The 24,863-nt window shown below is 43.9% G+C and overlaps 1 protein-coding gene across 6 annotated transcripts in view; it reads left to right on the top strand.

Moving 5' to 3' along the window:
- The window catches only part of LOC144105030 (venom metalloproteinase BumaMPs1-like), a 44,539-nt gene extending 19,921 nt beyond the window's left edge, over positions 1-24,618 (top strand). For 5 of the 6 annotated variants that reach the window (XM_077638240.1, XM_077638243.1, XM_077638245.1 and 2 more), the window contains 12 exons: positions 4,272-4,328; positions 4,590-4,640; positions 6,143-6,199; positions 9,586-9,722; positions 10,017-10,088; positions 10,717-10,844; positions 13,771-13,820; positions 14,683-14,791; positions 18,692-18,859; positions 19,031-19,166; positions 20,378-20,494; positions 23,575-24,618. In XM_077638240.1, coding sequence (XP_077494366.1) covers positions 4,272-4,328; positions 4,590-4,640; positions 6,143-6,199; positions 9,586-9,722; positions 10,017-10,088; positions 10,717-10,844; positions 13,771-13,820; positions 14,683-14,791; positions 18,692-18,859; positions 19,031-19,166; positions 20,378-20,494; positions 23,575-23,682 — 1,190 coding nt within the window. In that variant the 3' untranslated portion in view covers positions 23,683-24,618. The remainder of the gene's footprint in view (positions 1-4,271; positions 4,329-4,589; positions 4,641-6,142; positions 6,200-9,585; positions 9,723-10,016; positions 10,089-10,716; positions 10,845-13,770; positions 13,821-14,682; positions 14,792-18,691; positions 18,860-19,030; positions 19,167-20,377; positions 20,495-23,574) is intronic. The other variant, XM_077638241.1, reaches the window with a different exon arrangement.
- The last annotated feature ends 245 nt before the right edge of the window (positions 24,619-24,863 follow it).

Below are 24,863 nucleotides of genomic sequence, written 5' to 3' on the forward strand. Positions count from 1 at the left end.
ACTGGCACTCGTTTCCTGGTCGACTTGGGAGCACAAGTCAGCGTCGTAGTGGCATCTTTGGCAGATCGCCGTCGCAACGACTAGACCTCTCCACTCCAACAACTCCCCCATTTGCGCGTACGGCCAACGGTCCCTGACACATAAGCTTGAATTGCGCCGCACGTTTCCTTGGATTTTCTTTATCTCCGACGTTTCGCAAGCAGTTATCGGTGCTGACTCCCTCACTTTCTTTAACCTAGCAGTCAACATGCAAGCCCATTGCCTCATGGATCTCAGCAGGCAACTCTTCGTCGATGGCGGGCTATCCACCTCTGCGGTGATGGGGCTTCACGCTCTCGACCCTCTTTCGCCGTATCCAAAAGCTCTGGTTGATTTTCCCAACCTCACAAAGCCGCACACCAGAGTCACCGGTGATGCACTCGATCGTTCAGCACATTCTGAATTCGGGACCTCCGGTGTTTGCCCGCCTTCGCCGATTTTCGGGAGAACGCCTCGCTGTCGTTCGCATGAGTTCCCACACACTTGCTTGAACTCGGCATTGTACGCCCTTCTCCAGCAAATGAGCATCGCCACTTCACATGGTGCCAAATAAAGATCTGGGCGACTGGAGACCATATGGAGATTACCGCGCCATCAATGCTCACACTTTACCAGACCGCTATCCACTTGCTCACATACAGGACTTCACATCAAATTTGGCTGGGTGCACGATCGTCTCTAAAATTGACTTAGTGAAGGCTTTTCATCAAATTCCTGTGGAACCCGCTGATATTCTAAGACGGCCATTACCACACCATTAGGGCTCTTTGAGTATGTGCGGATGCCTTTTGGCTTGTGCAACGCCGCACAGACTATTCAGCGAACTATCAACGAGGTTACATGAGTCCTCCAACATTGCCGTCGACGCAGTTCTCGAGCAGCCTGTCTGTAGTTGGCAGCCCCTCGGATTCTGCTCCCAAAAGCTGAAGCCACCTGAGACTAAATATAGCACCTTCAGTCGAGAACTGACCTCTGTGTACCTCGCCATCAAGCACTTTCACCACTTCCTGCAGGGCCGGGACTTTCACATCATCAGGGACCATGAGCTCTTGACGTTTGCCTTCCAAAAGACCCACAGCACCTACACAGCACGCGAGATCTGCCAACTGTGTTTTAGCTCTGAGTTTACAGTCGATCACAGTCACGACCATGGCCTGGAGAATTCTGCGGCTGATACGCTTTCCCGTGTTAATGCCATGGCGTCCAGATCACCAGTGGACATAGAGGAGCTAACGGCTGCTCAACACACGGATCTAGAGCTGCATCATCTTCGCTCCTCATCCACGTCTCTGTCCTTCGCCAAATGTACACTGCCGTGTTCCTCCCAGTTCATTACTTTCGAGACATCCACTGGCGTCCCACATCTCTACGTACCTTTGGCTTTCCGTCGCACCATTTTTGAAAAACTACCACCGCAGTCACCCTGGTATTCGTGCTACGCGGAAACTGGTCACATCTCGTTTCCTTTGGCCAAGCATCAATAACGACGTCCACCACTGGGCACGAACCTGCCTTCACTGCCAGCGCGTCAAAATTCACCGGCATATCTTAGCGCCTGTCTCCCCTTTTCCGGCCGCCGGACGCGGTTTTCCCACGTTCACATAGACATTGTTGGACCGCTCCCGTTATCACGTGGGGCCTCTTACTTGCTCACATATGTGGATTGTTTCACCCGCTGGCCCGAGGCGTTGCCTATTGCTGACACTACGGCCGAGACCGTTGCTTCGGCCTTTATGGCCGGCTGGGTCTCTCGGTTCGGCTGCCCGTCAGTCTTCACCACTGACTGAGGCCGCCAGTTTCAATCGGCCCTGTTTACTCTCCTTGCAGATATTATGGGCGTCCGCCATATCCATACTACCGCCTACCATCTTTCGGCAAATGGCATAATGGAACGTCTGCATCGGCAACTGAAGGCTGCCCTTACCACTTATCAGCCAAGGAAACGCTGGTCCGACCACCTTTCCCTCGTCCCCTTGGGCATTCGCTCAGCACTGAAGGCTGACCTCGGCAGCTCTTCTGCTGAGCTAGTCCACGGTGTTCCCCTGCGTCTCTCTGGGCAATTCTCTCCTTTCTCCCCTCCGTTAACCCATGACGCTTCCACCAACATCCGAGACCTGCGCAACACATTTCGACACATTACCCCTGTCATCCCTGCCGCCCGTCACCATCAGTCCGTGTTAGAAAGCCAGAACCTGGCCTCCTGCACCCATGCCTTCATCCACCGTGCCCAAATCCGCCCACCCCTCACGCAGGCCTACGATGGAGCATTCCAAGTCCTACGCCGTGAACTGAAGACCTTCACGTTAGACGTCAACGGCCATGAAGACTTTGTGGCTGCTGAGCGACTTAAACCAGCCTACATTGCCACTCCTTTTCTCGTAGGCTCTACACTCGCTCTCGCTTCGACTGTGCCACCATTATGAGCAGCTTCCTCCAAGCACATCCGCAGGGCGAATCCTATGGTTTCGATCTACGGAGAGAAGCCCTATAGCCCTCCTGACGCCGCGCTCGTCTCGCAGGCCATGGCACGCGGCACCGGACAAGAAAGAGAAATTGGAGCTAGTCGGCCACCGCGCGGGCAGCGCAAATAAACAGTTCGAACCTCAACGCTGTCGGAGCTGGGTCTTCCTCGCCTTAGGTCCAATATATAGAGCTTTACGTAGCCATATCGCGATTGATTTATAATGAATTCAATGACCATCCCGTGGTCTCATTAATTATATTTTTCTGCTTGTGCCACATAAATAAAATGCTGGTACAAAGAAAGGACAAAGTGAACCCCTAGAACTCATAATATTTAAAGCAGGAGGTACGATAAACCTAGTTTCTTCAGCATTCAAGCTTCTTTTACACTTCGCCACTCAATTTAACAACGTATCTTGTCCAGCTTCGGAACACTTGGTAACAGCCCTCAACGAACCTGTTTGAGCCAATCGATCGGTTGGCCTTGGAGACAGATTTCTATCGATATCAGCTGATTTATTTTTGGGCAAAATGTTACGTTGTTTTCTTTTGTAACGTAAGGGTAAGCTTCTTATGACATGGCCAAGAAAACAGTCCTAGGAGTAATGTGTCAACCGGAGTCATTACACTCTTTAGCGTCATTATAAAATATGCATTCCTGTCATCAAAGAGAACCACAATTTCAAGCGTTTTCGGTAATTTGTTTATACTATTCTGCCGTAAACTTCAAACAAAACGCAAAGAGTACAGCAGGAACGCAAGCACATTCAACACATAGGTACTGTAGTACCTCGAGAGTGAAGCCAACTTTTTACGTCAAAGGACCCCTTTCGAGCCAATGGTGTCAGCCGATTCTCATAAGCCTGCTAGCTTAACAATGCAGAGAGTGGCGGATGAAAGGAAATAGTCCGCTCCCTTCATACTTGGGGATAGTATTCCCCTTTATTTTCACGGTACCAGGTTTTTGAGAATAAGCCGACGTCATTGGCTGGAAGGGGATCTTTTGGCCAGGAAAAACAGCTTCATTCTTGAGTTGTATCCGACTCTAGCTGCGGGTTAGTAAATGCAGGAGGTGTCCTTTCATCCTCTGCATGAGCGATCTTCACGCCTTTGAAAGAAAATCGACTTCGCTAATATTAAGATAAATTTCGATTAAGGATATCTCGTTTGTGTTGGCGTATTGGTTGTCTTCTTCCCATTTAATTATAGGCTTATATACTCACAAAACAAGCTGAACTTAAAATGCAACCCTGCGCACTCATTTCACCACCAATTTTCTCTGCGGAGACGTGGACGATGTATCATTTTCTCCAAGAACAGCTAATCAGCGCGAATAACTTATTTCTGCGCCTATGCAGAACTTTTTGAGTGCAGCTCAGTTCTGAAAAACAAGTTTATAGGATATTCATTACTTAGTTTCATGATAAGGACAAAACAGACCAAATTATTAAAGCAATAATATTGCCCAAGAAGTGAGATCAATGAGCCGAATATTTCATTCATCCGTGCAATGCAAGTTCCCACTGAGATAAAACATTGCTCGCATTATGTGTCAAGGATTCAGGAAAAAAAGTGTTATGAGCTATTCTCTTTTCACGTAGAAGAGTGGAAGAAAAATGGGGCATAAGAATAAGGTGCACTTTGAATATCATTTACGCAGTGTTTTAAAAAACCAACCAATCCTTAAAGCTTTGCTTAGTTTTCGAGCAAGATTCGAAGCAATGGCCAAGTTTTATTAGATATTTTTTTATCCTTCTCGCTCTGTCTAGCGGAGGAGATAAGCAACACAGAAGAGCCGGAAGAAGATGACTTTTATGCAAATGACGGTGAGGAATCTTTATTTCTTTCATTTTTGATTAACATTTAGTACGATAGTATAGTGTAGCTTTCTGAGTCGCATACCTCAGGTATTTTGGATTTCCGGATAAAAAAAGACTGGGCTCCGAATCAGAATAATGCTTATGCTGCAGCGAAGTGTATATTAAGCTCCATTTTTAGCACGCCAACCTGACATAAACATACCGCTTGTTTATCGTAAAGTGCAGAGCACACGCCTTTTCTTATTGTTTTCCTATCACATTGTCTAGATGACGAAATGAACATCGACCTTATCACTAACTCAAGCAGTGAACAATACGGTGAGTTTTGCTGTATACTTTATTTTCTATAGTATCTGCAGAAACATTACAGTTGGTGATACTATACCTCTAGGCATTTCATCTCTAGCTCAGTTTCAAGCTCAGCGTAATCGGCTAAATGTCAATTTACGTGCGAAATTACACGGGTCTTCCTTTGCGCAATTTTCAGCAAAACTGAAGTGTGTTTAAATACTTCCTTCGCGTTTGAAACAGACTATCTGCAGGTTTTCTGAGAAAGAGGTTGATCCCAGGCATGGACGCACAAAAGGCAATCACAAAAGTCGTAAAATGAAGTTTAGTTAAATTTTAACCATTACAACAAACAAGAGAGGCAGATGTAAATGGCGCTAAATTTAGAGCTAGCTTGCCGGTAGCATATTGGAATACAATATTTTACACAGACTGTAAAGCCAATTCATAATTCTGTCTCTCACAACTGACTAGCCCTTCGTGCCTCAGGCGGTGCGGTCTAGGCAATATTATTTTTCTTTCTTTTTTCTTTGCCCACTCTAATGTATTTCACAACTGACATTTGATGCGGGCTGGACACTAATATTTTCAATTTTTTAAAACAAAAGCCCACTCTAACTTCTGTCATAACTGACATAAACCTGTTATACTTGTGGCACAGGCAGAGGCTCTTTTATTTTAATTTTTCATATCTCCACATAATTTATGTCACTGCTGACGTAGGGTAGTACGCCGAGGTGTCACTCCTATTACACTGCGTGGCGCGAAGGTGCGCGCAAGTGGAAAAGAACGACGTTGAAGCGCGAGAAATTGGGTTGCGGTTAGCCTGATGATGGCCGTTCCTTTTCTTCACCAATTATCGCACTCAGCTTGGAAACAAACCCATACACCAAACAATATTACTTGAACAGCAAAGGCTGCAAACCATCGTAACTAATGAAAGGAAGACTGTCTTGTAGGAACCTAAAGGAAGCAGGGATTTTCTCATCTTGCCACAAATATAGAAATGGGAATAGCAGTCACTGCCAGCTAAGCAAAGAAATCGTCTTGAGCAAAAAACTCCTCGGAAATCTCAGATATCTCCGAAATTCCAAGCCTTTGCAGCACCGTCAGTGCGTCGCCCTGTTCCTCTGACCTACTGTGAAACATATCGACAGACATCTTGCTAAGCGCGTTCCAACTGAGCTCAATGAGACTGGAGCGTTAGTTCAACTTTCTTTAAATTTATGCTCCCAACTAGGAGCACTCTTGTGCAAGTCCACCACGTGAACAGAAAGGCTACAATTTCAGAAGGTGTCACCTTTACCATATTCTGCGTATATCCAGGGATGTTTGATACTAAACAGCAGAATGATATTAAGTGCTTTACTTAAGTTCCGTGGTATGAGGTTGGACAATAAATTTAGCAGCGGTAAGGAGCTGCACCGTGTATTGCATAACATTCTCATGATTCGAGATGATCATGACTATACTAAAGATTGTCTTTCAAGAACTGATATCTCCACATACCCTGCCTTTTTATTCTTTACCAGCAGAAGCCACTGAAGAGAGTCCAGTGCCAAATGAGGACGAGACAAATGAAGCTGATGGTGAGTTCAGTTGAGATTGCAACCAGCTTTATTCATCAGTGCCACCTAAAGTATGTCATACATACCTCAAATCAGGTGAATGTGTTGAATAGCAGAGGCTATTCTACGCTTCCTGTCAATGCACCTTATTGCCTAAAAATTATGCTTCTGAGGCGTCAAAACGGTATAATGGCGTTGGAGCACATATATAGAGAGCACATATAATGGCGTTAATCTAAGCACCCCTACGCTTTCTTTCAATGTACCTCATTGCCGGAATATCATGTTTCTGACACCCCAAAACGGTATAATGGCATTAGAGCACAGACTCTTGTAAGAAGCAGATCAAACCTAATGAATAATCCTACCACCACTCCCTTTAAATGTTTGCCGTAACGGAACTAAATCTCATATCATACGTCTGCATACAAATCAGTGCATAAAAGGAATGTAGCTAAAACTCAGTGATGGTTAGTAAAATCACGAAGAAAGACAGAGCAGAATTAATTTGTGCAAATAAAAGCTTTTTCCATTGAAGCATTTTTAACCGAACAAAAGGTTCGGTACGCACATAAACTCAAAAGCATTTTTTTTCTTCATTTCATGCTACCGTCTACTCTCTAAAAGCGAATCTCTTTTTTTTTTAATATTCTCTTGCACGGTTCTGTACAATTTCCATAATAAGCATCTCCGAGCGGCTCATTCTAACAGTAACATTAATAAGCAGCGGGTTTTCGCAACCTTGTGACGATGCGCTTAAAAATTTGAAGTAACTAGTTATACCTAGCAGTAGCTAACCCATCACCTCACCATGTGCGTTGCTCCTCGTACAAACTTCTGCTGCTAAGGTGAACGTGTATGGAATTTAATTTCGTTGGACTTTAGTCGTATATCCTGAGCATTCTCTTCTGTATTCAGGATTTGCTGAGTATGTACGTACATTCTTCTAGAACGAGGCTTTTATTCTAAACAGACGCGCTTAGTAATAGGGAGCGGGGCAGAAATAAATTACTCTTCGCCAGGGAACCAGGAGGTCATTGAAGAGACAAGAGCTCTGTTAAGCAAGCCGCCGTCAGTCCTCTTTTTTTTTCTCTTTCATACAGCTCTCCGAGCATTCGTCCTCATTATAGCCCTTATAGTGTTTCTCAAGGGGAAAAGAAACCATTTTGGCACAGCTTACGAATTTCATTTTCACACCGATAACCATCCCTGTGCACCTAAGTCAGTGTAGAGACATTGCTGGATGGTGCGCAGTCCAAGATAAATAAAAAAAAATGCCCCGCTCTCACTGCCTTTGGCCAAATGGGGTTAAACCAATTTAAAGTAAACGATGACGCACAAGTAAATTACCAAGAGGACAGAGAAAATTTTCACAAATTCTAAAAACGTGCGAATTTAGTATTGCATGAGGGAAAACGACAACGATGAGGAGAGAGAATTTTCTGTCGATGTCTTGGCACCGCTGACGGAAGTTGCTGAAGACGATGTGCATAGTACAGAGCGAGGACGTGTTGCAGCTTAACACGAGGGGTGATCGGCTGCGGCGAGAGCCTACTGCCTTCGTGCACTGGCCGGCAAGGTTGTTCTGTTCGTACCACCGCGGGTTAGAATCCCACTCGTACTAATGTTTGTTTAATTTACCTCATTTTTATTTTTATTTCACTTCGCACAAGCAAAGAAAACACCTTGCTAAGGTTTACGCATCGGAATAGTGCTTTCCCACAAAATATCCGGCATAGTGGCATGCCATAAAGTAGGGCTGAAATGCAACCGCTTCGAGCCATGGCTGACATCCAAGAACTCATGAAATGGCACTTCAGCCGTGCTATTATAAACATCACGCGCCTGCCAACCACTCAAGCCACACAGAAGAAGACATGCCTTTCTTCGTGCCGATCCTATTTCCACTGGTTCGCAGGGATGTCGCAGCTGGGCGTCTACCTCATGAAAGTGCATGCATTCTTTCTGGTTTCCGGCTTTCAAAGAACTGCTATACAAAGGGATGTGAAAACAAATATTGCTTTATAGAGAAGGCAAACAGATTTTTGCTCCATATAGCATGCATAAACTCCGTCAGCGTATACTTCTAGGAAAGAATCGGGCCGAGTACAACAGCCAGATTTTGTTTCCAAAAATTTTCTTGCTCTGCTGTAGTGTCCTTTGCGTGGGAAGCGATTTCACTCGCATGTATAAATTGTTTGCATGATGCATTTTTTGAAACTGCATTGAGGACAGTTCTCCAAAAAAAAGTAACTATTGGTACGGATTCATAATTTTATTGAAGAGAAAGCATTACAAGTCCCATTACGAGAAAATTCGGCGTCATGTGGGTGTATTTGCACTTGCAGATGGTACAGAAAATACCAGCGATGGCAAGAAAACTAGGGTTACGTCATCAAGCAGCCGTAGAGCGCACACAGAAAGACGAGCAGAGCCACATCAGACAATCATATACATGTCCCCACAAGACTTTTCTTTGAGCTAGTTGGTGCAGAGACATAGCTAAAGGAATAGTTTGGTTTGGTTTCGTGGGGTTTATTGTCCCAAAGCGACTTCGGCTATGAGGGACGCCGCAGTAAAGGGCTCCGGATAATTTCAACCCAGTTTTTGCCTGTGAGGGGCGCCGCAGTGGAGGGCTGTAGATAATTTCGACCAACTGGAGTTCTTTAACGTGCACTGACATCGCATAGTGCCCGGACCTCTAGCATTTCGCCTCCATCGAAATGCCACCGGCTCGGATCGAACCCGCGTCTTTCTGTTCAACAGCCGAGCACCATAGCTGCTGAGCTCCCGCGGCGGCTACTAAAGGAATAAAACGGCGCGAGAAAACAAGGACGAGAACAGACAATAGCCAAGGCGGACGCCATACACATGTCGTTCGTCTATATTCGCCACATTGAAGTCAGATCTAATAGCTAACCAGCAGCTTCTAGTCAAGTTGAAGGCTAGCTTACGAAATGATCCGAACCGACGACATATGCAGTTTCAATTTATGCCTGCCCAGAATCTCTACCTTTTCCCTTGAGGTGTGCTTTAGGTTTCAACCGAGATTTTAGAAATTTACTAGGCCATTTGTTTCCTCAAAAACAAATTTTTGTGTCTAAATTGTGACGCATGCCTTCTTCCTACACCGTGGCTGGTGGTGTCATACGCTGTCTCGCAGCATATAGCACACGTCTCCTAGTCTGGCGGCTAGTTCGCTACAGGTGTTCGAACCAAGTGTCCAAGTGTTTCGCTCTCACCTTTGTGGATACAGGGTTTGTACAATAAGCTTCGGAGGTGCGTCTTTGTGTAATTTTTGAGTGCGCTACCTGCAATGAGGCTAGACGCGCACGATGGCACGCTAATACTGTCATCTTCACTGCACATGAGCTGCTTTAATTGCCTTATAATTTTTCTTCTTGCAGAAACACAAATCAAGAGACCAAAAAAGCATCCCATGAAGTTCACTGTCGAAACTTGCTTTGTTTTAGGCCCTAAATATGAGTCTGCATTTAAAACAATCTACGATCTGATACAGTACATTGCTGCAATGTTAAACGCGGTAAGCATCTTTCTATTTATTCTGAAAGTATCTCATAACGATCCCCTCAATTCTTTCACCTTGTGAACCGTACTACTCATGACATTGCTAGCCGTCTGTCTGCACACAGAATAACTAAACGAATTTTTATTTGATTAGGCAAAAAAGCACTTCGCCAAATTTAACACTTGACGCTCACAAACTTTAAGTTTTGCGCTTTTATGCACATAATAATATCAGAATTCTTCAAAGAAATGGTTTAATTCAAAGCTTTCAATGTTCTTTCTAACAGTTCGTTTCTTCTTTTGACTGAAGGTAGCCCTCAGGTTCCTTGACATGACTCATCCGAAGGTGCGGTTCCAACTTAACAAAGTAATAAGGAATATGGTAAGACCTTCTTCTAAATATTCCAAAATGTCATTCTCGCCTGCAGTCAGGTTACTTAGAGGATAGACTTGCCAAAAATATCGACTGCAACATCTTCAACTTGATCCCAGCTTCCACGATAATGTCTCCTATGTAATCATCAGTATGCCTGTACAAAGTAGCTGACTATTTCGCTGCTAGTTCAAAGATTTGCTGGCTCGTTTTTTTCTTGAAGTTAAGTGCCAAGGAAAAGCTTGCTTCCACAAGTTTATATAAACATTCTTAAAAGATACATTCGAAAAGAATGGTTCCTGCCATTATAAATTGACGCTACTAGTGTAGCTTTATAGTATCGTCTCCTAAACATATAACACAGACGAATATGTCAGGGCATCAAAGCATATTGTAAACGCCAATCTCGGTCGTTGTAGAATGCTGAGAATAATGAATCTCAGAAACACAAACTGTTTCACATTGCAGAATTCTCGAAGTAGGCGTGTTCGAGAAAAAATTAATTTCTTGGGTGGCGTCTGCGTTTTCTTCTCTAAACCAATTTTCTTGGCCAATAGCGCACGGACATATTGTGCAACATTCACTTTTTTCCTTTTGTCCTGTTAAAATGTTTCAACATTTATTACTACTATTCTAGAGTGATATGATCATCATTAGGACGAATAACGGGACGGACATAGATGCGGAAGCGACATTGGATACCATGAAAGAATACGCACGTCGAGGTGCTTTCAGTAAATGTGACATGGCAGTTCTCTTGACCAGGTACCTATGCTCCCTCTAACACATTCTTCTTGAAGCTTGTTCTTTGCACAACAAGTTTCAGCTTCAGCGCATTGTTCGATACAATTCTCAGAAAACTGAAGCATTTTGTAGACGAAATCTTCAACGCGAAAACGCCGCTCCGACTGGCTTGGTTAGGACGTTACAAGAAAAGTATGTCAGTGGAACGAAAACAGCAACCTGCTCGAGCAGAGACACTACCCCACAGTACGCTCTGAAACAGAAATTACAACTGCAGCTAGTCGTTAAGGACGCTGTACTACCGTCACCGTATTCCTACTTGATGTCTCTTGTTCTTGGGCTTCTGTGTTTGTCCTCGTCTATTCGCGCTGCTCCTCTAGCGATGCAGCAAGAGCATCAAGCTCAAACCACAACTCTAGTTCCTCAGCTGCCCAACGTCCTCTAAGAATTTCTATAATTTCCTGGCTACCAAGCGTATTTTTCCTCGTATACATCCCGGAAACAACACGCGAGCGACGCTGTCCAGTATGATATTTCATCTCCTCAGGATGCGCAAGAAAAGCCTCGCACTCACAAGAAAAACATTGCCATATCAAGAGACTATGGCAGTATGCCCTCCACAAAAGCACAGCACAAGTGCATAACTGAAAAAGCACAACGGTTTTTGTGCAGCTGCGCTAGCATGGAAGCAGAGTCGGTGCACAGAGAGTACAAGAAAGCGGCTTTCTCTCGTCACAGACTCCATGTCTCACAAGAAAGGTGAAGAGCCGGTAAAAGCGAAGTGGCGCCACACCAGCTGGTTTGAAAATGTACCACATTTGAAACTTTTACAGACGGTCCGCGTGACTGAGCTTCTTGCGCAAGAAAATTCACTGATCTGTTTCTAGGCAATCCGGCGTCAGAGGGAACGCACTGAGTATTCTCTGTGAATCCTTTGTGACTTTCTTTACCTGGTCAGTCACTGGTGGTGTAGTTTATCTAACGGAGTCCATTCATGTCACTGATGCAGAAGCTCTAGAGCTGAAATTGAGTGACTTTGAATTTAGACACGTTATGGTTGACATAGAGAAAACCATGTAAGAACTACTGCAACGGTCACGAATTTGTACATAGTAGACGACTACAATATATTAAGTAAACCTGCTTCTATGAGCACACGAATATATAAAGTGCCACTTAGTCATCTAAGGCCTACGCTCAAAACGGTGCACGTCCACAGTGGAAACAAAACCTGTGACGCTGCAGCATGACAACGATGAGTATGCAAATCATGGGGAGAGAGTGCAGCGCGAAAATAGATGAACGCAAAAGACCCGGCAAGTCAGCGGTTGAAGCCTGTCTGTCTGTGCCTCCGTGTTCGTCCTTGTATGTTCGCGATGCTCCCCTTGCCATGAAATGTGACCAACAAGCCTAACCCGAAGTTCCAGCTCATCAGTGTTTGGAAATCACCTGCGTGTTTACATTGATGGCTCAGTAAGCAAACCTTGGCAATAATGCTTTGCTGCATTTGTGATCCGGAGCCTCCATATTTGACAGGGTGTCGTCAAGCAAAAAGCGCTCCTGGTTTGGTGCTGCGAAATTCGTAGGGTGCGTATATTACTTTTCGAATACGAACAGTGTAGCTAAAAACCGAATCAAATACAAATCATATAGTGGCAGAACAGAATCTAAAATGAATGGAATACATTTACCAGTATTCGTGCAAGACGAATTAAATGAAAGAGTACGAAACGGTAGCAGCGGCGCTGCAGTACACTTTTACAACTTTCGGAGTTAAATCTACATCTCTCAAAAGAATAAACCGTGATCTCCACTATGGGTGGGCAAGACGGAGCTAGCATCTTACTTGAACCATCTTCGTGCCAAACGTAATAGAAAGGTAACTATTGCTGTCGATTCCGACATCTAATAAAGTAGAGCCACACTTAAATATACAAAAGGGGTAGTGGATCCGTATGTGCTATGTCTGCGTATGAGCCGATCTCGTGGTCAATCTATAAAAATTATGAACTCCGCCGCACCATGGACCGTGTCAGGGCATTCACTCTGCAATGCGCACAAGCCCGATCACAACGGCGTGAGGTACGGCATTGGAGTGGGTCTTGCTCTTGAAACAGGTGTTGAAGAAAACTACACCATTTCTTACTCGAACTTCTAGCCACTTATCTGAAAACTATTCGGAAACCTGAGAACATATTCAATTCATTTCTAATAATTTTGAACATGCGCTATTTCTTTGTTAAGCGAATAGAATAGAAGGATATTTGATTGATTCTTCGAGAATTTGGAATATTCGCAAACGTCTATAATTTTAATAACGCTGTCTACGCACAAGCGGGTCACCAATAGAAACGTGCATATAAAAGTTATTTTGCCCAACTTTTTTCGCGCGTGATCTGGAGCGCCTGAGTACGCTTCGTAGCTTCGAATTCAGCACAACCTAAATGTGAGAGGGAGTACAAAACCGCGCATCAAAAAAAGATTGACTGCACTCCAGAATAAAATAACAACGAAACCTTACGGTGAAGCCGATGAGGTGCAGAAAAAGAGCTACAAAACGAAAGCGCGAAATGGATGTAAAGAAAAAATCCCGCATTAAGATTACATCGCGGACCCTTTATCAAGCTATGCCTGGCTGTACATATGTTAATGCTGCCCAAGTTATACAATATTTTTATGTGAAAAAACCTAAAAAATTCTCCTTCTCTGCATGCGTATTACATAGGCTCCAATTCCGTCTACAGCGACTGCGATCAAAACCATGAATTCGATGCTTAAGATTCTTGCGGCATATTGACCGGAAACCGCTGCATTAAGAGGAACTTCCCCATTTCAATTGGAGGAGTGTATTATAATTATTCGGAATGGGTCAAAAAATTTGTTATGAATCCTTTTCATTGATTTTATTGATACCAGCTGTGAATCACAATAGTCTTCTTTCTTTTAGCGAGGACCTAGTGCTTGTAGGAAATAGCACAATTGGAAAGGACATTGATGGTAAGTTGAAACTTCTTTTTATACTCTAAGTTTCCGAGACAGAGCAATTTCAAGGAAAATACTTGGTTTAACCTATCGTGAACTCGTGATATAACCTCGCGAAATCTGCCTATATTTTACAAGAGTTAGGTGCTAGTAAGCACGAACCTTCGCCGATCGCAACACTTAACACTGTAAAACATCACCAGTGAATGCACAGATGGAAACAGATGCCAGCAGGAGCCATTAGGTTTAAATTAGCTGATGCTTGCATTAATATAAACGGATTTCAGATAAGAGCTACACATTTCCAATCGCGCTAATTGTAATAAATGGTTATTCAATTTTAAAAAAGGAATACAATGTGAAACACAGTGTCGGTCCAACGTTTGAACTATCCAAGCATTCGGGACTCAGGGAATCTCCTCTAATACCTAAGAGTACTTTGCACCCCTACGTAGAAGGTGTAGAGAAGCCAAAATTGGGCTTGCCCAGCCGATGCCCCGTGGCTCCAATATCGTGATAGGCAGAGCCAACAGAGTCAACACTACTGCATTAAGCCAACAGCATCCCTCTTTCGTATTTATAAACGCAGACAAAATGCCGATGTATACTCGACGCCCAAAAGGCCAAATAGCTCCCCTAACACAATTACGCAGTTGGGCCTATATAAGCTGTGGCAGTGCTTTATGACCCATTCAAGAGTTTCTTTCGTTGTCTGAAAGGCTGCATGCTAGCACCTACCTCCGCGCAGAGATAGACCGGAAGTGCCGTTGGTACTGAAAGATGTAATAATGAAATAGCTAAGAAATTCTCTTATTACAACTCTAAAAGGACACAGTGCAGAGCTAAATATTTGCTGCTCAAAAAAATTATTTTGCAGGTATGGCTTTCATTGGTCGCGTTTGCGGAGACGAAAAAGTCGGAGTGGCAGAAGATAGACCACCTACTTATGATGGCGTGGGGCGACTAGCTCACGAGATGGCACACATGTGAGCCCTCAAAACATTTTACATTACACAAACAACAATTACATCTAAATAAACTGCCTTTTGTACATGGTACACAAGCAGTGCGTACTCAGCACATTTTCTTAGAGAACATTTGTATTACGGTCTTAACATTTTGGTATTATCATTGCGGCTTCGTCTCAGGTTGGCATCAGTTATCGTTTAAGCATGTACTAATCATATTATTCTTAGTAGTTTTCAGTCAAAGCTGTGTACCAGTGATAACACTAGATTTACTGAACATAACCTGCCATTACCCAAGGCCAACACCAATTACGTAAACTGCATAGTTTACAGCCATCTCTCTGTGCAATTCATTGCAATCACAAATGAAATCGCGGCATATTCTGCCGGCATTTAACCGCTCTTTAAAACTTGCTTAATATTTCCTCCTATTAGTACAGTTTTTCGGGCTTTCGTTTGTTTTTTCGTTTTGACGTTGTTTGAGCAAGTAGAATTTGCAATTCTTTATTTATTTGGATAACATTGTATTTTTCCTTCCCTGTTTTGACTCCTGTGTGCTTCGATGTTGGCTAACTACCTTGTAAGCTAACCATTAAGTTTATTAATTTTGTCATAAGAACGCCCCCGGATTGTATTAACTTGAGGAGCTGCTTTCGTGATCCTGATATCTACTTATTTCCATGAATTTCATGATGAAAGTGATATACATCTTTGATGGTGAAGCCTGCTCCTCCAAGAGTTTCCAGGGAAATAGTTAGTACTATATACCCCTAACCAAAATTAGTATAGGTTTGCGAACGCTACTCCTTCAAAACCGAATCAAGTACAAATTGTGTTCGCTTGCTGCCAAACGCACGGAATACAAATAGTTTTGCTTTAAACAAAATTGAGTGCACAGCGAACAGTGATGGAACCCAGTTAAATGCAAATCAAACATTTTCCTAATATTCTATACTATTGTAAATATTGGTATTAAAACTGATCATGCGCAAACGCGAAGTGGTAGTCAAACCAGGGCGCTACTGAACACTGTATTACTGCTAGGAGGTACACAGCACTAAGCCAGTAAAATTCCGTCCCCATCACACAGAAGTATAGGAAAAGTCCTATTTACTGCTCATTACGAAAAAATTAAAAGTTATCAGATCAAAGTCAATGAGAGGGTCGTGAGATACTTCTAAGACATGGTCTCCGAGATCGGGCCACATGGCAACTGTTTGCTAAACTTCCCCGAGCACTGAAACGTCACCCATATCCTGAGGCCATGTATGAGCGTTGTGAATGCAGCCACACGAGAATGAACCGCGACGCTGAGCTGCATTCTGTTTACCGCGAAGACCGATCGCAGCAACATGCTTTGCGTCATTGGAGTGGACCCAGTTTTTGTAGCATCCATGAATTAACACAACAGCTTGCCTTATCCGAGCTTCGTGCGAGTTATTCGAAAACCATTCGAGGACATGAGAGCCCATTCGATTCGTTCAAAACAATTTCGGAAGTGCTTTAGTCACTCTTTCGAGCTGATCAAATCCAATAACAGTTGATTTGTAAGTCAAATTTTTTGATTATTTGGAAACGCCTAAAAATAGCAATCCCGTTCTAGACTCCGGAAAGGTGGGGTGGTTGTTTACTGCATGTTGTACCTGTAATGTTCGCAGAATTTGCCCCAAAGCAGACTCACACTAACAATTAAGCATCCTCGGAGAATAACGAACTATCATTGCCTTCAGAACTCTCGGTTATTGCCGAATAAAGGATACCGTGTAAAATACTCCGAATACAGTCCAAGCAGTTTGCGGCCTCGTGAACATGCAAAACATTAATGCTTCCTCATGTAGCAACGCTGATACCTCTCTTAAGGGCTGATGAGTTCGAGGAACAGAATGTAGGCGACCGGAAATGTAAATTAGTATCTAGGAGTCCAGGACCGCAACTGTTATATCCTAACTATTGCCACTGGACGACGATCACACTTAATGGCAAAGAAGGGTAACCAACTAAGGTGCTGGCTCGCCACCCTACCTTAACTCAATTCCTCTACACATAGCGGGCCAGGCAGAGGTTATTTATTTCTGCTTCCTTATATGACCTGAACACAGCCCCCTGCTATACCTTAACTCTGCCCGCTGTATATTGCTATGACCAGTGGCCGTACTAGGGGCTACGCAACTCAGGACACACATGTGTCTGTTCCTAATACGTGTGCTGTCATTGAAAAGTTTACAAGACCTCAAAAGTCGCACTCGTTTTTTCCAGATGTCTCGACAAGCGCTTCCGGGTATCATGGGATGTGTGCTTATGCAAATGAATCATTTTGGTAATCTGCACAATATGGCTCATTTCTTTATACAGATTGTCTATAATGTTTGGTGTCAACATGTTCTCAACGACCACCCCTTTCCGGTCAAAATATTTGACATGCGTGAAAGAAAGCTTTGTTATGTAATTAAAAATGTGGCCGCGAATGTGCAACTTACAGCAAGCATTTATTAACGCCTCATCTCTCATTTTCCGGCAAATGCTAAGGAGAAAATGGAAAGAAATTTGCTGGATAAACATTTGTTTTCAATCTCTGGGCTTTCGAGTTTCTTTAAGACCTTCGATTCGATCTTTCACTAAACTCAGACTAGCTGCGCAAAATGAACAAAATATTAGTTGTTTCTAATTAGCCACGAGACAAAGTATGAAATTTTAGCGCCACTGCCCAAATTTTTACGCGGTCTTTTTAATCCAGCTACATTACTTGAGTGATGTAGAACCGATCAATTGTTTTCTTTGATTCGTACATAATTGAGTAACAAAGGTTAACGGCGCAGGGCAGTTGGGCCAAAGAGCGACGTGGCTAATGTATTCGGTCTGCATGAGGTGATTTTCAAGACCCACTTTTCGAAGCATTTCGCCCTCTCAGTCTGGTCCTGCGAGGAGTGAAATCAACGCCGAAAATAAAAGTTCTCTTAAACGTGCACAACATTCAGCTACAGATGGGAAGCGCCCTACCAACCTAGGTATAAGCTTCTACTCACTATAAAACTGATAACTGCCTACCAGCACTATGGATCTAACGAAGCACTTTCCACGTAAAAGGCGCATGAAACCAGCCATCATAAACTGCGGAGGTCACCATGCGACATAGGTAACTATGGAGAAGGGGGAGCCGAGGCTCTGAGCGTCTTAGCAAATTTCTCCTGCTGCTGTTTCTTCTGCAGCCAAGAATTTGTAGTGTGTAATAAGACAGCTTTAAGACGTATTTTTCGCACTTACCTTGACCCACCGTCGAACAACTTCTAAGTCATCTCGAAAGGACTAGAAGCCAGCGTTGTAAAACCAAATCTAAAATAAAAATCAAGATAACCTCAACCGCATCTTACAGGCGCACACAGGCGGCTTTTGTGGTTTATGGATATGCATTTACGCTTTAAGCTCCCCTGCAAATCAAGGGCACACTACGGGAGAGATGTTAAATTAATAAGGCGATCTGTCTAGCCTACTTTGCAAAACTTAATTTAGATAGCCTAAAGTCTGTCTACAAATTGCCTAAAAAGCTTTAAGGGCTTTCATCTTGGAGATAGTTAGCCCGGCGTCCGCTACTGGCTGGCATCAACATTACCATTGGCTGTACCGTACCAGTCGAAAAAAGTGTCACCCATGGCTTAGTAGCGCGAGAGAAAAAAGAGGTTGTGAAATATTTGTTTCCCGTGAGTGTCACTCATGGTTTCTCTATCAAAATCTCAATCATGAAAGGAGCAATTACATGTGTAAAATTTCTCAAGAAGCAGTAATTGCTGCACGTTCCTTGAATTCAAAAGCGCCAGCAAAGTGCATATGACCCTGCAGCTAGCTTTTGGAACAAAATACTTCTGTACTTTAAAAATCATTTTCCTGTCCTGGTATGAAAGCCTTCTTGATGCAATATTTCAGATTAGGAGCAAACCATGATAACACCAGCACCCTTAAGGAGTTTCCAGGCTACCCTGGAGCGGAGAATTGTTCTTCCGAGGATGGCTACCTAATGAGCTACCGTGATGGCGGCCGGAAAAAGTACAGGCTATCCAACTGCTCCAAGGATCAAATACGGTTTATCTACAGGTAAAATATGCGATTCAGTTCAGCATCACCATCTTTTGAAGCAGTCGCTGATTCTTCAACTGTGCAGCAATCAAGATACGAGTTATAGAAAAAAAAATGCCCTCAAGAGTGCAAATTTGTTTCCAATGTGCAGGATACTGCAGTGCAAATGGTTATCTCGACTTTGCGCAGGAATTTGTCACGGTCTTGCATTAACGTGAGCAGAGAAGCCTGCTACTCAAGTGACTCGTACCCTGGCCAGAACATGACGCGCAGACAGTTTTGCAAGCTGCTTCATCTGGGTGAAGCCAGTGCCAAGCCAGCACGTGTATGTATTCTTCTTAGTAATTATGGTACAGATGTAGAATCGAAAGTTCAGGTAGTTGGCATAGCGTCATGAAAAAAATAAAGCGCAAAAAGGCTTTTGTTCTGTTTGTGGTCGTTCTTTTGGTGCGCTTCTTGAATAAACGTGCAAGCCGGCCGCATGGGTCGCGGAGATTCACGAGCCAACAGAGCGAATGATGGTCGGTGACGATGGTGAAAGTTTTGCCATATAGGTAGGAACGAAAAAGTTTCACAGCAAGAACTACCGCGCCACGCCCTTGCTGAATAACTTTGTAGTTCCGTTCCGACTTGCTCAACGACCGGCGTCCATAGCTATCCCATGCTGATCTCCGCCGTGGCGATGGATGAGCACAGCGCCAACTCCGACACCACTGGTGTTGGCATGAACTTCAATTGTAGCAGAAAGGCAGAAATGGCGCAAGATAGGGCCCGATGTCAGGAGAAATATCAGATGGCAGAATTCAGACTCACAGTCAGGGGTCCGCTTGAGTGGCATGTCTTGTTGTAAGAGGGAAGTGAGAAGAGAGGGGACGTCGGCAAACCGCGGAACAAAACGGCGGAAATACGAGCATAGCCCTAAAAAGCTGCGAAGTTCATTGACTGGCTGCGGCGCTGCGAAGTTGGTGACAGCCTCAACTTTCTGGGGATCAGACATCCTCCTTATCAACCAAGTGACCGAGCCCAATTGTTTGGCGTTCGCCAAAGTGGCACTTCTTAGATTTAAGACAAGGCCCTTTCTTTCAATACCGTTGAGAATGATAGCAACGCGCCTTTTATGTTCGCTAAATATCTTCCCATAGATCACAACATTATCCAAGTAACACGAACAAATCTGTCACGACTGCGCAAAATAGGGTCCATAAATATTTCAAATGTGGCAGGTGCATTGCATAATGCGAAAGGCATAACGTTAAACTCATGCCGTCCGTCGGGTGTGGCAAATGGTGTCTTTTCTTTGTCGTTCGGGCACATTAGTATTTGCCAGTACCCTGACCTCAAATAAATCGAGGTAAAGTATGAGGCGGAGTTAAGACAGTCGAGGGCATCGCCTATGCGCGGGAGCGTGGTTCCTGCACGCTTCCCATTTCCTCCGCTTTGTCGTCGATACAAAGCGCGTTGCAATATTTTCATCAAGCTGCTTTATTGCGCTGCTTATAATTCGTTATATATGGCGTTATATTTCGCTCCACACAGAAAAATGCAAAACTGCACTTGCGATGCCAGATTGAATGCTGCTGGAAGGACGTAGACTATGGTCCCTTTTGTCGGTTTCACAGCATGGCAGAAGGGTTAAAATGCGCACCAGGAAAGGTGAGTGTATATTTTTATTTTCAACATTTCGTCGAGTGAAGTCACGGTTCTTATGAATTTTCCAGGCTCGCTTTCTCTCTTCTGATTTAGGTGTAAGCTATTGTAGAGCCATTGCTCAAAGCCCCCTCCCACCCACTCACCCCCTTTTCACCACTTTTCCATGAGTTCACCCATTCTAAGGCCCGCATTCAGCACAGACCAAGTGTAGAATAATACAAGTAAAGAGGTGACATTTTCCTGCTCAGCGGTTTTATACCTCTATTGTGGCCCACCCCAAACACAACCTAAGCGCAATTATACGTTAGAGACAGCTTGCCATAACCTACGAAATAACATGCATGCAAATGAATACGGAATCCTGGTAAAAAAAGGTATCAGTCTAAAATAGCGATGGGGAGACCTCATAAAAATTACAGTAGGAAATGTGTGAATTCAAGAGCTCATCCTCAACTCCTCCCCATCCAACGAAGCGAACGCGGCGTCATCTGGCTGATGGCTTCGACGTGTGTCCGATCCCTCTTTCTAGCCTCTTAATTCTCTCAACAGTTTTCATTCCGCACAATGAAGTGATAGTAGCACGTTTGGTCAAAAATATTGGTTTTGAAATAAAAATATAGACCAGAAACGGTCTCACATCTCACTGGACACTTCAACCGCAGCGGGGTGCAAGGGATGGGAATAGTGTTGAGAAAGAATATATGCCGAAGTAGACAGCTCCGGAACAATTTCAATGCAACCATCTGAGAACCTTTGGTGTTTGTCAATAGGCCCGCGAATCGTCATTTTCTTCCCTCGTATAGATATTCACGCACACACTCTGCTCAACACTAGTTTCCTGCAACTGCTGGTGCTGGCTTCCTGGCGTTATCTACTGGGGCGCCACTACACTGTTACCAGGATACCGCCGACTGGTGCTTAGCACCGCAAGTGCGGTAGAACTCCTTGCAGGCGCAGTGGCGGCGGCTCCGCATCATGTGATATTAACTGCGGGGCTAATTCTGACGATCCATGTTGAAGTTTCACAGGGGAGCTCCCATGTATCGCTGCACCTTGTAGACAAATATTGCCAAACTCGAAGCAGTTCAAAGAAAAGCTGTCAGATTTATATTTAACAAATACCAAACAACTGACTCACCGACAGAAATAATGAAACGTGAGGGGATGCAAACACTCCAAATACGTAGTAAACTCGCGCGACACAAGATGATGTATCAAATAGTTCACCAGCGATTAAAACTTGACGTTACTAAATGTATTTCCTTTTCTAAAGCAAGATCGATGCGTCACAAACATTCTAATACACTTAACGAGTTCCCTTTCCATACTGACTGCTTCAAGTACTCATTTTTTCCGTTTGCCACTCGTGAATGGAACAGTCTAAACCCTTCAATAACTAGCAGCTCATCGTTAGGAAAGTTCAGCGCTGCTATCGAGAGCTCGGTACTTAATTAGCAAATATTTTTGTGTGTGTGTTTTCTGTGTTGCTAATATTGCTTCCTATCTGTGTGCCTTTTTAATGTTAACTTTGTTCAGGTATACAAAGACTACCAGTATTTATTGTTTTCGGAACTATTGCGATGTAACTTCTGTCATGACGCCTATTGTAAGATTAATTTGCCTTGTTTCGATATGGTTATGATACAGTTCGTTGTATTGTTATTCTGCGTTGTTGTATTTTTGGTTCTATTTCCATAGTTAATTCCACTGCCTTTGCTTTACCCTTACTATTAGTTGTCTATTTTAAGATCGTCACCAAAATGATGTATTTTCTGAACTCTTATTACTAACCCTATTTTGCCCTCCTGCAACAATCCCAAATGGGATTAGCAGTATGTATAAATAAATAAATAAATACAGCCCTCGCTGTAAAACCGATTATGCTGCAATAGGCATAGCAAGGCAAGAGAGCTAATGATAAACATATACACGCAGACCATCGCTATCTACTTGGGAAAGAAGGACGCTCAAAGATCTATCTCATCCATTTTTTTCCTTCTCATCACAGTCCCTAAAAAAAACCCACACACCCAAGGCTACCTGTGTAGGTTCTATGACCACAAAAGGTATGCCCTTAAAATCTCCCCCCTCTTCCCCCCCCCCCCCCCCCCCCCCCCCTCGGTATGACCGACGCCTGCTTTCCTCACAAGACCATAATTTTTATTGTCTAGAGAGCACATTCCTAGAACACCACAGCCTTCATTCCATGTGCCCACATCGAGTATAAGTTTAGTACATACTAATCGAACGAGTGCGTTTTGTTGACGGCATGCCTGTCGACGGAGTGGACGTGACGACCGGCACCGTCTAGCATAGCAAAACTCCTCTTTCGAAATGTGCCCACAAAGAAGGTGCCGTCCTTGATGCAGCGAGCATGAGCTTGCACTCCAAGTTTTTATATGTGAAAAACGAGCCATACAAGGAAGCATACGCATGCGTGATGGGCAAAGGCCCGGAAAGAGGAGCATAACAGGTTAATAGGCGTAAACCGCTTGTGTTTTTGACCACTTTATCCCAGCAGATTGATCTTGCTGGAACAATTCTGTCTGTCACTGATCCTGCAAAATCCTTGTAACTTTACTGAGTAGGACATTACCAAGAACAGCAAACATGCGTATGTCCGATAGCAATATTCTATGGCCTTGATCTGTCCTGATGGCAGATATTCTGTGCCTCAGCACGCTCTCTTTAAAGATGCCCACTACCTGCATACTACTGTCTAAAAGTGTCATATCAAGATCCGTTAATACACAACAAGCGACCTCTAAAACTGTTCTTGATGAAAAGCTCACTGGCTTTGGCGATCCGCTGCGGATTCCAGGCTGCGACCTCGGCAGCCGCATTTCTGTGGAGTCTACAACCGCAAACGCCCGTGTGCTGTGCGATATTAGAGCACGTTTAAGAACCTCAGGCAGTATTAATAACCTGGAGTCCTTCTCTGCGACGTTCCTCACAGCCCATGACGAGCACACAGTCTCTGTGATGTAAAAATATTTTTATGTTCACACATAAATTTCAGCACATTTCCTCCGGTTACAGTCTTGCCCATTAACAACTTGCTCATTATTCTTTTTTTGTTGCAGACATGCAGGCGCGGTGCTTGCGCGAAACACAACTGGAAGAGGATGGCACGGTCTGCAGAGCTTATGACCAAAAAATTACAAAACATCTTACCTAACAAAGCAGTATAGCAGCAACATAACAACTTAACAGCGCTCATAACAAACCGAAAGGACTCAACCAAGATTCCAGATCAGGCCTACAAAGCAGCTTTGCGTAGACTAACGCCAAATAGAAAGCAGATGGCAAAAAGGAATTACTATATGTATTAAGCTAAAATATTACATTTATATCCTTTTGAAGGTAAAGCTTGCATGCTCACTTTTTCTTGCAGTCCACGGTAGCTTTAGTATTACGGCCTTCCTCATTAAAAAATAAAGTGAAACACAGATATCTGACTTCAGGACTATTATATAGAAAAAGTAGAGAACAATCTTCATTTTCCATTCACAGATTCTTTTAACATAACCTAACACTTACGTACAAAATAAAAAAGATATATTCCGTACCGAGAAAAAGTTTAGGAACCATCTCGTATGTGTTGCCAGTCCGAGTAAAAAGGTGCGATCGATGTGTGCTGAGCAACCTGGATAGAAATGCACCATGACCAACTGTACTTCAGCTACTTGGATGGGGTAGAGAACGGCAGCTTATTTTTCTCACCAGTTATCTAGCTCGGTCCATCCGGAAACTTCAACAGCTTCGCGAAGTTTGGGGGCCGGCCTAACCGCGGCGCTCATAGTTTGCCCAGTGTTATCTAGATTCGGTGACCCCTCCGCTGAAGTAAAGATTGCGCGGAAAGGTCGCGGCGAAGCTCCTGTATATCAGTAAAGAGCGCGGGTGCATCTTTACTTTGTGAACATGGTTAGGAGTTGAAGTTATAGTCGGAGCGTTGAAGAGTAGGATGATGCGTGCTACTCCAGGGTCATCAACTACGCAGCCTATTATATACATCATTAAATCCCATATTAATGGAATCCGCCGTTTTCACAAGACCGATCTGTACGCGCGCGCCTCTTCTCCTCCATATCAACTTTTTGAAAATAAAACCGCCAGCTAATACTGCATATGCGCAGTTCACGTTAGTGAGAGGCGCTTGCGACAGATGGCAGCAGTTGTCAAGCACACACCTGCCACATCGCAGGCGCAGCTGTCTACTCGTGGAGCTGGATTGCGCCTGCGTTTTCTTAGTGCGTTTTTTCTTCAACAAGCAGCAGACGAACTTTCGCCACTCCCCGGAGGAGGCCTCATCTTGTCAAAAATACGGATACTGTGATGTACATTTCATTAATGTGAAAGGTTTCTTTTTTTC

The sequence above is a fragment of the Amblyomma americanum genome, chromosome 9, assembly GCF_052857255.1.
Source record: "Amblyomma americanum isolate KBUSLIRL-KWMA chromosome 9, ASM5285725v1, whole genome shotgun sequence".
NCBI classification, from domain to species: Eukaryota; Metazoa; Arthropoda; class Arachnida; order Ixodida; family Ixodidae; genus Amblyomma; species Amblyomma americanum.